The sequence below is a fragment of the Aythya ferina genome, assembly GCF_964211825.1.
Source record: "Aythya ferina genome assembly, chromosome: 2".
Lineage (NCBI taxonomy): Eukaryota > Metazoa > Chordata > Aves > Anseriformes > Anatidae > Aythya > Aythya ferina.
Genome location: NC_140297.1, coordinates 58,695,552 through 58,712,572, shown reverse-complemented (window position 1 = coordinate 58,712,572; position 17,021 = coordinate 58,695,552). Strand labels below are relative to the sequence as shown.

The 17,021-nt window shown below is 41.3% G+C and overlaps 1 protein-coding gene across 6 annotated transcripts in view; it reads right to left on the bottom strand.

The window, feature by feature from the left end:
- The window catches only part of GLI3 (GLI family zinc finger 3), a 217,423-nt gene that overhangs the window by 82,828 nt on the left and 117,574 nt on the right, over positions 1–17,021 (bottom strand). For all 6 annotated transcript variants that reach the window (XM_084509755.1, XM_084509758.1, XM_084509756.1 and 3 more), the window contains one exon: positions 15,411–15,516. In XM_084509755.1, coding sequence (XP_084365881.1) covers positions 15,411–15,516 — 106 coding nt within the window. The remainder of the gene's footprint in view (positions 1–15,410; positions 15,517–17,021) is intronic.

Genomic DNA, 17,021 nt, shown 5'->3' with positions numbered 1-17,021 from the left:
CCTGACCATCAGTTTGTGGACTCACTCAAGAGATGTTTATACCGTAAAAAAGAGTGTATATTCACTCAACTATTTAATATTTTTTACATTTTGTTTACATAAGGTCAAGCTGTAACACTGATGACTTTCATCCCAAATTAACATCTGTACAGTAAGCAACTGCTGCTTCAGATGCCACTGAGCATATTCATTTCTTCATTGCACAAGTGCTGGTTTGGAGTCTTTTCGTGTGTTCCTAAGAAGTGTATGCAGATACTATGTTTTTTATTTATTTCAAAATGCACATAAAACCCTGTACTGTCTTCTCAATGTCTCTCCAAGTCAAGCTTGGGCTTCATATTCTCACTCTCACATAGCGATAATCTGACCGTTAACCTGTTTTCACACACATTAAGACTTACTAGAGTTCATTTGCCAAAACATATTGGCTGTGAGGTCTTTGTCGAGCTCCTTGTATTTGCACAGTGCTCACTCCACAGAGTGCTGACCCTGCACAGAGCTGTTGGACATTACAGCAATGCAAACAATCAATAAAAGTAATGCTTGCCAGGTTTGGCCAGCTGGGATTTCCATTGCTTGCTTCTGGTAGAGCCTTACCAAGGAATTGTCTTACCTCACGCAGCTCGCACTGACTTCTGTGAACCATAAATAGAATAAGATCCTGTATCTACACAGCACAGCCTCAGTGTTGGTACATTTTTCCTCCCCCATCTTCAGCTGGTTCCAAGTCTAATGACTTGTGGCCACTAATACACCAAGGATAACTATCAAAGCTACATTTGATGCACAACTTTTGACTGAAAATATGTAACAGACTCACATTCCAAGCAAATGTTATTCAAATAAGCTCAGAAAATGTGTTGCTTAGACGAGAGACTGCCATGGACCTCCCATAAACCACTCATTTTTCATGTGGTAGCTCAAAGTGCAACAGGAAAGTCTAAAAGGTCTACAGCATGCTAATTAATTATCTGTTGTTATTAATAACAGATCGGACAGTGAAATTACCAACTGCATTCCTACCGCAAACTTCCATGCTCTGCGATTCGCTCTTGATGCTCTAGAGGTGGTCTCATTTGCTATTCAACTTTTAGCTTCCTCCTAGTTACAGGCAGGGCCTGCCATCTCTTGAAGTGTTTAACCACAGAGGCACCATCACAGGAGCATGCGGGCATATATATAAATCCTGCCTGCGTTCCGCTACCCCTTTCTTCTTTCCCTTTCCCCTTCCTCTCCTCCCGCAAAACAGCAGGTCAAAGGAGTGTCAGAAGCTTTCTCACACTTAATGCTGTTAAGTCAGCTAATTGAATAAACATTTGTTTAACATTTGCTCCTATTTCACTAATGCACTGTGAGAATGAGAAGAATTTTATTCCCCCTCTCCCCCATCCTCCCCCTTCCTCAGGAGTGCCACTAGCTGTTATCGCAGTGACTAATGTGCTGTATGTGGCCATTATAGTCTTCAACTCTGAAATTACACCCAGGATGAGCGATAGGCTCTGCCTGTATGCTGATTGGAGTTGGATGATGATTGATTAGAAGAAAGTCGGACTACGTAGCCATGCAAAAAGAACTGCAGTAAGCCACAAGCTTAAACACTGCAGAGCATTTCACCAGTGGCTTCAGAGCTATTAGATGTTTTCACATTAACAACATTTCTCACATCCAGGTTTGTGCATTTTATCTTTATTCTTTCAAATCCTGAAATTGCTTGGATAAGAGGGTTTTATATATATATTTATACGCATTTCTGAGAGTAGCCTGAACTTTTAGGGGAAATTGAAGAGGCTTTGTGTCAAGTACAGCTAAATCCAGCCTTTCTATATCAAACCCCTGCTAGAAAATTACTGTGCAGATGATAAGGCTGAAAGATATAATAAAAAGTGACTCTACTCAATTTACACTGCAATATTGGTATGACTGAATATTTTTCATTCAGGTGACTGATAAAATCACTAAACTGTATTGCAGATAAATAAAGGAGGCTTCTGTCAAGAATAAACACCATTAATCATGAAGTCTCACCCTCTGAGTGGCTGTGCTATGCAACTGCACAAATGCACCATCACAAGTGGCATGTGACCCAGTGCCTCTTTTCTTTCCCCGCTTCCCTGGTGAGGCTGTCTTCTTAGGAAACTTTTCTTTTTTTAGTCTATTTACAACATTTTTAAGTCCAGGAATATCTTTTCCATTCAAGTTTACAGGCAATTGCAACTGAAATCTAAATTTCAGTGACGATACGTTCAGCTAAAAATTGGTCCTGTGAGACAAAGTGAACCAGCGCAGACTGTGGCTGCATGGCTGTAAATCCAGCCTTATAGTGAGAAGTCTGCGTTTAAACTGGTGAAGATGAGATCTTCGTAACTCCAAAGGTGAAACAAATGGGGGAATTTTATCAGCTCCCCCAAAGCCTCTTCTCCTTTTCTCCCCAAATCACATTTTCTTACAGCTGCATTAGATTCGCTGTTTCCAACTAGGTGCCAAATATCTTTTGAAGATTCAAAGACAAAATTTCTCAGCATCACAAATCTGACTGAACAGAACTGATGGGTTTCCTTTCCAAGAGGGACTTCCCAGCTAAAACTGGACATGTGCTGAAAGAGACTGACTGTTACCCAGCAAAAGCACAGTCATATGAAAAGAAAACCAGACAACTTAGGTAACCTTTTTGTAACCTGTTTTAGAGCAAGTGATGATTCAATAGTGGCCATGTTATTAAGCTGGAATGAAGCAGTGCCCTACGCACTAATGAGGTTAAAAAATGTAGTTAGGTCTTCATGTTAAAGGCACTTAGCAAGCAGTTTGCTTGGCAAAGACCAACTCTGTGCTGGAGCAGAGGACTAATCACACAGGCAGGAATCAAATCGACTGGAAGAATTAGGAGACTTGCGGCCCCGAGGAATGTAATTCATGCAGAAAAGCAGTTGTCAGAGCGAGGCCAGGGAACTGTGTGGGAAGAAAGCAAAATAAACAGCTCAACAAAGAAAACAAAGACGCTCAAATAGTGGCTTTTCTAATGCTTGAGTACACTGAAACTTCAGTGGGTGCGCATGACAAAAACCTCATCAAAGAAGACCTCTATCCAAGCAAATACACCGGTGAATGGCACAGTGGTTCAAAAACACTCAGAAAATGCCTGAAGGTCTTTTACAAAATATCCTTGAAGTTGTTATGTACAGAGGAGAAGGCGCAGATACGTACATGCATGCGTGACTGGGGAAAGAACATCCAAACGGTAGGGAGCTAAGAAGAGAGCTGAAATGCTTTCTGCAACTCCTCCTCATTCATCTTTTGGCTGTTCACAGATGGGACCAGGACGCAGCCAGCACGCAAACACTGCTCCTACCCATGTGCACCGATACCCTCTGAGGAAAGACTTCATTGCTCCTTGGGATCCACTCTGACAGTCTGAAGACCAGATTCCTGTACCCGCCAGGGGATTGCTTGACCAGAAAGAAGAGGGCGAGCCTGGTGTCAGCCTCACCAACGCTCCTGTGGTATGCTTGGGAAGTTTCTCTTGCCATGGGTGGGATTGGTGACAATAAAATTAGACTTTGAAATCAACTGATACTTCAATTTCACAAGTACTCTGCTCTCTTAAAAACATCATTTCCAACTAATGGGTTATTACTCCCCTAATTTAGTGTTTTGAAATTTTTAGAGAACTAAGCTTTTAGAGTACTTACAAGTACCTCTCTCCTCATTTATTTCCTTTGCTGCCATAAGCCCTCTCTGCCCAGCACTTGAGAATGTCACGCTTACTATTGTTTCAGCAAATTTGTGCTTCTCTTTTTCCCTTAACTCCTTCCGCTAAGACAGCAGAAAGCAGGCATTCTTCAGCCCCTTAAAATACCTGAAAAGCCTCTCACATTACCTCATATGAACACCCCCTTCAAAGTCTGTTTTGTGATGCAAGAAACATTCTTTTTCCAAACTATAAACAAATAAAGCAAAGCAAACCCCTCAGCTTTCGTTTCATGCTCCTATTTTAAGTCATGTCCACAACATCACAAAAATGAGATTTGGGGAAGAGAAAGGAAGAAAACTTTCCTTCAATTCTAATTATACATGCTGAAATCATATCTCAACTGCTTAAAACAAAAGCAAGCTGACAACAATAAAATACACATTTGGTGACCAGAAGTCTGTCATATTGCACTTGCTACCAACATTTGCTTGTGAAGGGAACATTTGACAAATTCTAACTTTAAAGGACTACAACCTTAACAGAAACAGTGATGCAAAGGTTCAGCATGAATCATTCCTGTTGAGGTGTGGCAGGATTTGCTTCTCGTTTCTGTACTAACATTACCAGACAGCCCAAAATTGATATTCACAAGGATTGGCGACTACTACTGAACGTAGAGCGCACCAGCTAGAATTTCTCACCTAACAGTACCACCTGCAGCAAAAACAATTACATGGATGTACAGAAATTACTGTCTGCATAAAATACAGAGGGCAATTTCAGACATGACTCATCCCACTCCACATCAATCCATGGCAGCTAATTTGGACAAGGCTGGGGGGGGAGTCATTTTGAGAGCATTACTCTTTATTGCTAATTCAGTGGCAGTACCACGTGCACATATATGCTGCACCGAGGACTGGAAGTCAAGGAGTCACTGAAAACACAGCTGCTTCTCAGCTCTCTGTGAGCATCGCTTATCAGGAAACCAGGGGACAGCATTCTCTCTGCCTCCGAGCACCACCACAAACACCAGACAAGCAAAAGATCAGCACCAACATCCACAAGGGCAGCAGAATGCACAGCTCTGTGAAGCACGATGTATAGCAAAGGTGAATGCTGAAAAATCTAAGTTATGAGGGGGAAGAAAGAAATTCTGCCAACAGTTGCTTCCTGTATTTTCCACTCCAGTACCAAAGGTCCAGCTGTGGGGACTGGCTGGGGTGCAACCAAATCAGAGTGGGAAAACACTCAGTTCTCATGTCGGGCTAAGAAGTTTCCTCTTACATGGGCCAGTTTCTTTATTTGATCTTGCAGGCATTGAAAGCCATTGTGATGCTACATAATCTGCACTACAAGTCGGTTCTCACCAATGTTGAATGTATAATGACTGGAATACCATAGCCATCAGAAGAAGCAAGGGACAAAGACTTCACACTGCAGTTCTTGCTTTATTTGTGTGCAGAACTGGAGTTTAAAAAGCATTCCTTGAGCCAAGCTGTATCTTTTAACAACCTCAAAAACCCCAAATGGGTGGGAGCACCACTTCTACCGGGGCTATAGGGGGAAAATATGTGAAAAACAAGCATTAAGTAAGTATAAAGCAAATGAATGTTTTGGCAGTAGTAGTAGAAGTAGTAAGTTCAGGTTTGAAGTCTTTGACATACATGCCGTATCTAAGTGCTGGAATCATTATTAATTCCCTAAACACAACAGCTAGCAATGGCTGCAGATGAAAAGCCCAAAAAGAACAAACTGGCCAATGTGGGACACAGCTGCACCAGCAGGACAACCTACACATTTGCTACCTCTGCACCTTCACAATTCAATCTAATGATCGGATATTAGAAACATAGTTCCTAGAAAAGCCTGATGTCCACGGAAGGAGTACAGCAAACCAAGGCAGAGACCAGCTATGCAAGCTTTCCTGGTACTGTCTTGATGATGTACACTGATAGTGATCTTCCACCGTGAAGATGAGAACACCTGATTGCTCCTGGTCATACAGCTCCTGCCCTCCCCACCAAATCTGTCTACACTGTTGTTAAATGGGGCTATTTGTGTTGGTGGCCTCTATAAACTGGACTAGACCATCAATCTTTTCTTACACAGGCCAGAGAAAAAGCCATGATAAATCTAGGCTGAATTTCAGCAGGAGATGCGGGACGGAAAGATGTGTATCTTTAAAGAGATAGCCACTTAAATCTGATATGTTTAGAAATTCTCTCTCATGTGAAATACTCCCTAATTTTCTGTTGATCCTTAACACCAGTGGTCACAGCACCCTATAAATAATGCTTTCAAGAGAGGAAAGGTCAGTTCATTCCTTGAGAAGAAACGTATTCCTGGCTCATTTCTTCAGGATGTTTTGCCTCTGTGTCTAACCTTTGCGGGGTCTCCAGAAACTCACCAACATCCTTACAAAGCCAACTATAAATGCAGCCATAACCTACTGCAGGATCAGACCTACAGCTTCAATGCTTGAAGGGCCTACGCAACATATCCTTGCCTAGTTTTTAATAGCAAGTACATAGGCCCCAGCTTCAATGAAAAGCATCTTCTAAACGAAAGCCCCAAGTCCTCCTTTGGTCATGTAAACCATCCTAAGAGCAAAAATCAAACTGCATTGGCAGTTTTCTTTGAATCACTTCCTCTATTAATCGATAAAATCAGTCACAAACGTTGGCCCAGTCTACCCTGAGGCACGCAGACAAAATACCCATTGAGCACATTCCTACGGGTAGAATTAAGGTCCTTTTTTTTTCATTTATGCATCATATAATACAGAATATGCAAGGGGTAGCTAGTTTAGTCTCTTACATCTCAGAAGCACAATCAACAACAGCTTTCTGTTGTTGTTCTGTTTTCTGTTACAAATATCCAAACAAATATGGACACATACATGCATATAAATAATAAACTGGGTTGAGTGAAGGGTGGCAGAAGCAAGGTGGTATTTAATTTCTGCCTTGTCTTTTTTTTTCTGAAAAATTCAGAACTAAATTCAATCCATACTCCAAGATTATAGGCCATGATGCCTTTGTAGGGGGAGGAGAGAACCCAAGTTGGGGAAGGACTGTGTGAGAGTACGATGAAGATGCTCTGTGCTCCTACGCTGCAGACATACTCAATGCTCACATTTCTTCCAGTTTATACCTACTCTCACTTTAGGGGCTTCCAATTCATAACACAGAAATCTCACCACTACACTTAAAAAAAAAAAAAAAAAAAAAAGAAAGCAAAAAAAGAGAAAGAAAGAAAGAAAGAACGCTAAGACTGTAACATTTCAGTTCTCTTTGAAGCAAGATTTAACATGAGTGGAAGAATTGTACAGAAAAAAAAGGAGTCTGTCACAGTCCAGTACCTCACAGGCCATTGCAACAAGTTTGACAGCAGCCTCTATAGAGTTGGCTTGCTTCTGGTTCACTGCACGTGAATACCACAGTCAATATCTGCTCACTCGACTAATACTGCTGACTACAGCACAAAGAACACAGGAATTTTGTCCAAGAAACCACAGGCTCGGAGCCTCTGAATGTGCACTATATTTAGAGCTTGCATTCTTTGCAGCTGATAACAGAATGAGATAATATAAATTTCGAGTAGCAAAAACTCTGGTATTGCAGCTATTCTGTGCATTTTTTGGTTAAATGATAAATTAAGACAATGACCCACTGATTTGCATCCTCTGTGGTTTTGTGCATGAATATTTTTCCTACTTGTTTTGTTCATGTTTTCCCTCTAATTTTCCATCTTTCTCAGACTCTGAATAGATCCTTCCACTAGTTTTAACTGTAAAAATAAAAAATAACTCAGGCCAAGTCCACGATAATAAACCCAAGAAAAGACACTCATCCTATTATATGAAGAGGGTGCACGCACATGCACACAAATGTGCACACTTGTACATATACACGCACCCAGGGAGCATCCCAAATGCTCGAAGCCATGCCTAGTTATTTCTCAGTCTACAGCAAAATGTTACACGCGAAAAGGTGTCCTGAGGCATGACTTTGGTGGCCATTCATTTTGCTTCCATCAGCTCTTAATTTATGCTGGTTTGAAAGCCTGCCTTAGGGAACCACTTCTCACTGGCAGCCGGGAATTCGTCTAAGTGTTGTTAACAGCCCAGATGGGGTAAAACAGCTAAGTGGCACTGCTGTCCAGTGGCAATACAGACCTTAATGCTGGTAACTAGAAGCTGTTTCTCTTCAGCACCATAATCCATGCAAACCACTCTAAGAATCCCTTTCAACTGGATTCAGGTCCCCCCAGATGAACCTGTGCCAACCAGCCTTTCAGGTGTACTTAACACAGCAACCACCGAAGCATCTCCCCTCTCTTTCCTCCCTTTACATCGTGCCAGGATCTGTCCTGCAAGCTGTTGTTGCTACTGAGTGACTGTATCATGAATGGTGGTCAGCCAGCAGCCCACTGGTGAAGGCATGCCTTTCTCATACATCTGGGGACTGCTGTTTCTCTAGCATCTTTGGCTCTCTGTGAAGCACGAAAGAATACAAGGTGAATCTCACTTGTGCATGTGGCTTTATAGGGTGGCTGTCAGGGCACCAGACAGCCTCTGAGAGCTTGTGATAACAGCAGGAAAAGGCATGGAGAAAGAAAAAGACAAGGTTTATGTCTTATGTTTATGTCTTATGTTTATGTTTATGTCTTTATGTCTTTTGTTGTTGTCATTTTTTTCTTAACACAAGAGATGAATAGAAATTTGGGGGAAAGTTTCTACAAAATAATTTTTAACAAAACAAATCATTGCATTTTACAAGGTCTAGATTTTCCTTCTACATTAAAAGCCTCACCAAAATTTTCCTCGTGTTTCAATTGCTATAACTTCCCCAGCCATCCTGAAATCAAGCTCACTGTGTAAGAACAAAGACTCTCTGTTAAAGCAATATTTATCTGCCGCTATTGTTTCTCCTTTATAAATCTGTAGTTCCTTGGCATTACAATTAGCTACTCCAGAGAAAATGATTATGTCACAAAGTATTATCCGCAACAGAAACAGATGAATGATGTGAACCAAATTTAATCTGGTGCAGTTAGAGGCAATTCTGTTGGCTTTCATGTAAATGTGCTCACTAAAAATGGGGATGATTTTTAGCAATGAATCCTCATTTGATCTACAATTTATTTGCCAGCATAAAAGATCTTTTAAATAAGATACTATTTTCTCAATAGTGTCTGTTTTTTCTAGAAGGAAGGAAAGCCAGGAGAAATGTAAAGACTTCAACGGAATGTGCAGAAACTTTAGACTAGAGCTTACCTAACCAAATCAATGTAAAAGAATTTATGTAAAACAGCTACATTCAAAGATATTTCCCTGTTTTAATGCACGCACATTTTTTTTCTTCCAGCTTTTAGAATCACAAATGTTAACAGTAGCAGCCACCAATTTTTTTCCACCCTTCAGTATATGCCACCAAACAAAGAATCATGTGTTTTCCAAACTTTGCGCAGTTTCAGATACTTTTTAAAAACACGGTCTGCTTCTGAAGCTGCTCTGCAAGCGTGCTTGCAAAGGAGAATTTATGATCTGAAAGTCTTATGGTAAATATTACTAAACAAGTAGTACCAGCTGAACAGAACACTGATTCACTATTTTAAATGATGCAACACTACATACTGCATGAGAGAGCACAATTGTGGCCTAGACTCAGGCCTCCTCTTCCCCGATTTGTAAAACGTCTGGCACTGAATGAAAACTCCTGATGATTACACGTGGGCATCCAACCCTGCTATTTTACTTCTACTAATTACCATCAGCACACTGCTCTGTCACCAAGAGGCATGTGTGTTGCCTACAGAGCCTGTGACGTGCATATCCATGGCATAAACTAAAATCAAATAAGCTTACCAAGACACTGGACCACAGTGCTTCCTTCTCAAATGCTTGCTGTAACAATGTCCTTTGATATTAACTGCTTAAGTTGGTGCTGCACCTTCCCCTCTTCCAGGGACAGGTTTCTTGGGGTGCTTCCTATTCAAGATTTCTCCCTGCTTACAGAAAATGCTTTCATGGATGATTTTGTAAAGGTTATAACTACTGTCATCTTTTCATGTCCTAAGATCTTCATTCAGCCTTTATTCTTCAATGGCTACAGGCTAAACAATAAAACTTCTTCCAAGTCTTAAAGTAATTAAAGCCAATTCAGCCAGTGATGTTTTTCACACTGGCTGGGGCTCTCCTTCGCACTGTAAGAGAGTCAATGAATCCTCCGACAAACTGAGAAGCTCCTGGTCAAGTTTCTGGCTTAGAGGTACACTGAGATAAAGTGGCAGGTAGAAGATTTAGGAGGTTAAAACACTAAGATTTTTAAAAGAAGTAAGAGTTTAGGAAAGAAAGTATAAGGTTAAAATCAAAATATCTGTGATAAGGTTAGGAAAATGTCCTATGAACCGTATAGCAAGCAGTTTCTCTCAACATCAAGGACAATTTGCGAGGCCAATGCTTTGCTCTTTTCATATTTGGACATTCCCCATTTTACTGCAAAATCAGGGGGTGATGAAAGCTAAATGCCTGGGCCTGACTTTTCTTTCTTTTTCACCCTTGTGTAACTGATGTCTGTAAAAATTAGATATGAAATAACATATCCAGGATCAGACTCTCTTTTTATGAACTTGAAGCTGACTGCAAACAGAACACATGCTTTGTTTTAGTGCCGGTGCATTCACGCAGTTCAAAATATCTGTTCAAGGGATTACTGCTAGGCACATGCATAATTATCTGCATGTGCGTAATTTCGGAGCTTGTGACTGCCAAACTTGGATCCCGGCAAGCCTCAATCAGCAACTAGAAAAAAGGAGCCTGGAGTACTGCTGATTCAAGGAAGTTACAAGACAGCAGCTTTAACTTGCAGCTTCCTCCTGGCCGTGATTGTGCGGTAACATCGGCTCACTTTCATTTGGATTTCCTTGCTCACGCTCCCTTACTCACAGCCCAGGGCTAACAGAAAATGGGATGGCAAGAGAAAGAGAGATGAAGACTAAGTGGATGAACGTTTGGGAACACGCATGGTTCCTGTGGTATGTTCAGCCCTGAAACTTTAACTTCGTACTAGCCTCCTACAACATGCCCATTAACCACCCTGAGGACATTCACAGGCACTCTGGAGCCATTCCAGACATTGCCACTTTGCAATCGTCCCCTGCCTCACCTCTGTGGGCCAGACTTTCTTCACAGCCACAAGTGGTACCTGGCAATACTACCTCAGGTCTCCGTAAAGGCTGTCCAACCCAACTCTGTAATAAGCAGATCAGGAGAAACCTGTTAACACAGCGCCCTAAAGATGTGGGGATGAGTGACCACAGACACTAATTTCTTAAAGCACTGCAGTTAAATCTGTGAGTAAAAGTTAGTCTTTGCCTTTGGAGCTTTCTCCTTCTAATTAACGAAACTCTCATCCTGGCTAAGCTGAATTTTTAAAATTGTGGCACTATAAAGCTATTTACATTTGTGTTGTCATACAAATAGTCGAGATGCTGTTGTTCTGCTCTGCTCACTGCTAACGACTCATTCCAACAAAGACATCAGATGACTAAGAGCTAGCTAACAGCAAATTTATGACTTGGCTCCTAAGGAGTAAAAAATAAAAACAAAAAAAATAGCATGCTCAAAGTATTAATTTATGTTCAAATACCCTCAGCAGCAGCATGATTTTGAATCACTGGACACTACTTGGAGAAGGGGTCTCTCTCTATTGGATGGCCTGGCAAATGTCAAGGACTAAAAATGAGCTTAGCTTCAGTTTCTGCTTTAGTACCTGACTTCAGAAATCAATTCTGAAAATTAAGAAAGAGCTAGACAAAAGCAACAACAAAGGAAACCAAAACAAGCAGTGGGATTATTTTAAAGCCATGCTTCTTTTGGTATGTTTTAATCATATGATATTTAACAAGTAATTTATCTTGTTAGTTCAATGAAAAGTAGTAAAACTGAATTACAGTTTACTGGAAATATCTTGAAAAATAAGATTCATGCCTTGAATTTGAAAAAAAAATAAAAATAATAGGAAAACACATGCTCTGGATCCAATTACAGTGTTCATATGTCGCTGCTAAAGAACAACTGAAGTTTCATACGTCTTCCCTGAAGTATAAACCGAGGATGTACTGTGGAAATTCCAGGATAACTAAGCAGTCCTAACAAACAGGTTTTGGTAACACAAAGTGACATATTTCAGTACATATTCATAAGGGTTGGGGGTTATTATTGGTCTGTAATTGCAGTTGTTCTAACACCTAATAAGCCATGGTTGGAAAAACAAAGGCAGGTTAATTTGTGATTTCCTCTACTCATTCAGAGGCAAATTAAGTGTCAAACAGCTAATACAGAACATATTTCATTTTATGAGATTTTAATTTAATTCTGCACCATATCGTTGATGCCTTAATGTAGGGTGGTTTATCTAAGAAGAAGAGCAATTTATAAACCTCTTTCAATTGAAATCTTTAATGATAGGATACGATAGCATAATTACAGCAATGCCTGCTAGTCCTAGTATACATAAGCATCTGTCAGCAATTCCATCATAAACATAAACCCCTGCTTTAGGGGTTTATAACCCAGTTATAAAATTTGGCTCCAGGGTGAAATTTGGGATATAGTTTTGCCCATCAGCAATTAAACTACAAAAATCATACATATAAATATGAGTGTATCTTTAGAGCTGGACGTAAATAAGAGACCTGTAACACCTTAAAAATTCCTCCACTTGTTTTTTTTTTTTTTTTTTTTTTTTTGATTTGGCCACTGTTCAAAACTATGCGTATATGTTGTAGATATCATGTGGTCAAGGCCCCCTCCACATTTTTTCTGCACTTGTATTATTCCTAACTAATTTCACTAAGGCTTGACAGGTTCTGGAACACATTTCTAGGAGCTTGGATAATTGGAATTATTCCAATTCTTTTGCTTTTTTATTTTTATATTTTTTATTTTTCCACATCTGAAGGTGCTATGAAGCCAAGGAGAAAAACCACTCATGCAATGAAGTCATTGATGAAACTGTGGGTAAACATATCCTCACTGTTGCTCTAGCCATTTTCTCTCAGAATTCTCAAATAATTTCTCATATCTGCTTCTCTTGTTCACTTCTTCTTCCTTCCTTCCTCCCTTTCTCCCTCCCTCCCTCCCTCCCTCCCTCCCTTCCTTCGTTCTTTCCTTCCTCCCTCCCTCCCTCCCTCCTTCCCTCCCTCCTCTCTTCCCTTTCTTTTTCTTTCCTTCATTCCTTCCATCCTTTCCTTCCTTCCTTTCTTTCTACGGCATTAGGACTACAGTGCAAACAATTGTTCCAAAAGATCCCAAATCTAACACTCCTAAGTGATACTTCCATCAGGGTCTGTAAAACTCACAAGAAAACTGTTGGCGTCTGTCACATACAAACATTAAAACATATTCCTGAAACCTGCTAAAGCATGAGAAACCTTAGAACCTACAAAGAAGCTGTTGGAGTCCAACACACTTTTTTTTTTCTTTTAAAGTTGCGTAATTGTGAATTTACATTTAATTACACTGATCATAATGGCCCAGGGGTCTATTAGAACTCATCATTTTAACTGTGACACAAACTAAATGAGCAGAAGAATTGACAGGAGTTTATGGAAAAATAAATGGCCAATATCAAGGAAACTTTCAGCGTAGAGCTTGGGCCAGTATCAGAGCATGTTTCCAAAGCGATTGCCTGCAGCCATACGGCACAGCATTAAGATCTCCTGGTCTCTTACAAGCCTCTGCAGGGCCCAGCTGAGTCAGGGCTCCCAGGCAGGGCCGGCGGGGTACCGGGGCGCGGGGCGTGTGTGACTCACTGCTCTGATCCCTGCAACCGAGCGCGGCGCCAGAGGGGAGCACCACCGAACTCCAAAGGAGGCAACGTCTTTAGGAGCTCTTATGGGAACCCTGGCACTCTGTCAGTATAGATGCTACTCCCCATTTCCCATCGTCACCCAAAGCAGCAGATGCGAGGTACCCACACAAAAGCCCCTGCCCAAGGGGACATCATGGGGCCAGACAGGATCCCATACAGCACGGGATCAGGAGCCTCGGTGGAGGCTCACAGCTGGTGCCCAGATTTTGGAAGAAGTCCCTCTGCTAATGTGAGTTAGCAGAGGGACACAGTGGAACACATCAGTGATCCACTTTGGATCCAATTCACCAGCTGACCAGGCTCAGGCCTGCTGCCCTTGCTCTGGCAAGCCATGGAACCGATACCCTTGTTTGCAACAACACAGGAATTGCTTCCTAGGGCTTCCTACCATGGTCTTGCTCACATTGAAGACAAATTTCTCATTAGCTTCAGAAGGAGCAGGACCCTTTCCTGAGCTCCCAGCCACAGGTTATTTCCTTCTGCTTTGAAAACAGTGGAAAAAAGTGCCAAGAAACATCTAGTCAAAATGTTCATATACACTGCAAAATCTGGGATGACCGTAATGACTTTGTATGAGCCTGCCTCCTGCAGTTTACAATGTTTTTAGCAGCAAATTTAAATGTGTTTTTGAGTATACTTTATAACGTGTTTGACATCAGTGGAGATACTGATGCATCAGAGGAACTCAGGAATAAATCACAAGTTTCTGCACTCTCCCCTTCTATAAATACCCACTTTTCCTCTAATGCCCAAGAAGACTGCAACACAGATTTATTACTTACCTCCAGGCAAATCTGCTCTAAAATTACAATTCAGTAATAGAAGACTGATCCAAAAAAACAGTTAGTAAAATATTGTGTGTGTACTTGGGCATGTAGTTAGGATTGTTAATATCAATTAATTCTGCTCACAGAGGAGGACTTGTTTTAAAACAACTTCATTTTTCTTCTGCATATATGTAATTACACAGCTGTAACTAATAGCCATAGCAAAGCAATCTGCCATCTAAACAACTCACATTATTCTTCAAAGTATTACTTGTGCTTTTCTTCTTTTATTTTCTCAGTATGAGAGGTGATTAGTAGATATGATTAAATGTATATATCAAGCCTTTTAGCAAAGTACTAAGCCTTGCTTTTCAGCTTCATTTTTAATGGTATATAGCAGATTTTTGGACACAACTGTTTTATTCTGCAACGCTGATATCTGTCTCCACATATAGAATAAGATAATATTTATTTCTGCAGGATTTCACCACTACCACCCTTTTCTAATGCATGTTATCACTGGTATTCATTTCTTTTATCTTTGTGTAAACCATGTGCTCTATCACATTTGCCATTTTGTTTGGGTGACATTCCCATCAATCAACCGATTGCCTGTGCGTGCACACAACAGGGACTATGAAAATTTACCAAAAATTTCATTATGCTTCATAGCATTCACTAGAAAAAGAACCTTTGGCACAAGAGGGAATTTTAGCTATGAAGAATCCCAAGCCTCATCCAGACAAAATACACGTTTTGCCTGGCTGTATTTCACAGGGTTCGGCACTTTTTAATTTAGTATTTATAGAACAACAGCACACAGAATAAATGTCAGCAAAATATATAGGTAACACTTGCCAGCCACCTACCAGAACAGGAATTCCTCAGGCACCAGCCTGGTTTTGCTTTATAAACAGACACCCTCTATGCTTTCTAAACATAAATTTCTCTCTTCGGCTACACTGGCAAAGTGCTCCAGGTGCACGGTTTTAAGCATGGCGAAGATCCATGTACTTGCCCATTCTTCAAGGTAGCCCAGTCAGCTGAAGCAGAGGGGAAATACTGAATACTCACACATGCAGAGGAGGAATGGGAGATGGTTCGTAATGGTAGCGTCCCTCATGATGTCTCGCATCAATTGGCACAGGAGGGTGGAATGCTGGAAAGAGGTGAGGCGGATCTGAAAAAAACAAGCGAGGTTCCCATATCTGAGTATCTCCAGTGACTCTTTAGAAACAGCATTGATCAAAACGGAAAAGATAGTTAAAACGTGTGCCAACAGCTCTAAAACTTACAGGTCGAATTCTGCTTTCCTGCTGCAGTCAGACAGGTCTGTCTGAATGTTTGGCCCACTGTATTTGCATGAGTATCTACTTACTAATTTCAGTACTCTCTTTTTATAGCTTAAATGGAAAGGGACATAAAGAAATCTTTAATAAATAATTATGTGCCCATATGTGAAGTGTCAGATCAAAAGGACCATCAAGCCTTTCATAAGCATTCCTGATTTATTTATTTTTTATTAAAACAAGAAAATATATCCCAGGAAGAAAAGGGAAGGCAGAGAACACAATACAATAAAAATGTATACCCTCAGAGATGTGCACAGTCCTACAACGGAAAGAAAAACTGAAGCAGCCTGCTGAGAAACGACAATCTGGAGTGAATCAGACAGTGAAGTTAAGAGGGAAATGCAACGGAGCAACGCCGTACCGGAGATGCTTAACCGCATCGCACGGACAGACAGACACATCACGAGGAATCTGCCTAAGGACAAGGGGTTTGTTACATGCACCACTCTTAAAAAGGATGAGTGCTTGCTTTGTCCCTGTGGCTGCAGACCCGGAGACCCTCAGCTGTCATACACCCCTGCCCCGTTCCCTCCAAGGACGGGGCTCGTAGCTGCCACGAATCCGCTCCCTACTGCTTCCAGAGAGCCCCAGCGACCAGGCTGACAAAAGGGGGAATGCGCCTGGGCCGCCCCTGCTCGCCCCCACCTCCCGCTGGGGCTCTTGTCAAGGGGCCGAGCACAAGCCCACCCCACATCTCCCCACCACGCCTGCGGCAGGATTGCCTCGCTGCTGAGGACGAGCTCCTCTGCCACCAGCGTGTATGGAGGCTGCGGGTCAGCCCGTGCCATCCCCGGCTGCATCCCAAGTGCATGAAACTCAAACAGCTCCCCGAGAAGTGCTGAGCCTCTCCAGCAGCACAGAGCAAACAGATCCTGCCCAATTATTACCTGATTGCCACTTGGGATGAGGTCATGTGTTTATCCGATACTAAAAGCTGACAAGTACAGACGTTAGGTCATGTCATGGATTTACTAAAATGCTTCTAGAAAGAAAAAATCTTTAATTATGCACTCAGTGTAAAACCAAGCCTGCTTCAGTTTTGCCTGCTGACTCTTACGGTATCTTCTCTTCATATGTGCTGCCCTTCCTATTCATCAAAATGTAATCCTTTTCTTAGATTATGTTATCTATGGAAACAGTTGCCTCACGCCAACTAGTGATGGTAAAAAATAAAATTTAAAAAAAAGGATTTTTCCCTTGGCATTTGTCTAAAGTTGGTTTGATTTGTTATTGTTTTGAAGAGGGAAGGAAAAACTAGAGTAACAAAAATCATGGCCCTCAGGGAAGAAACACAGGAGATGAAGGGAAAATCACGTACGTTGTGAGGAAATAT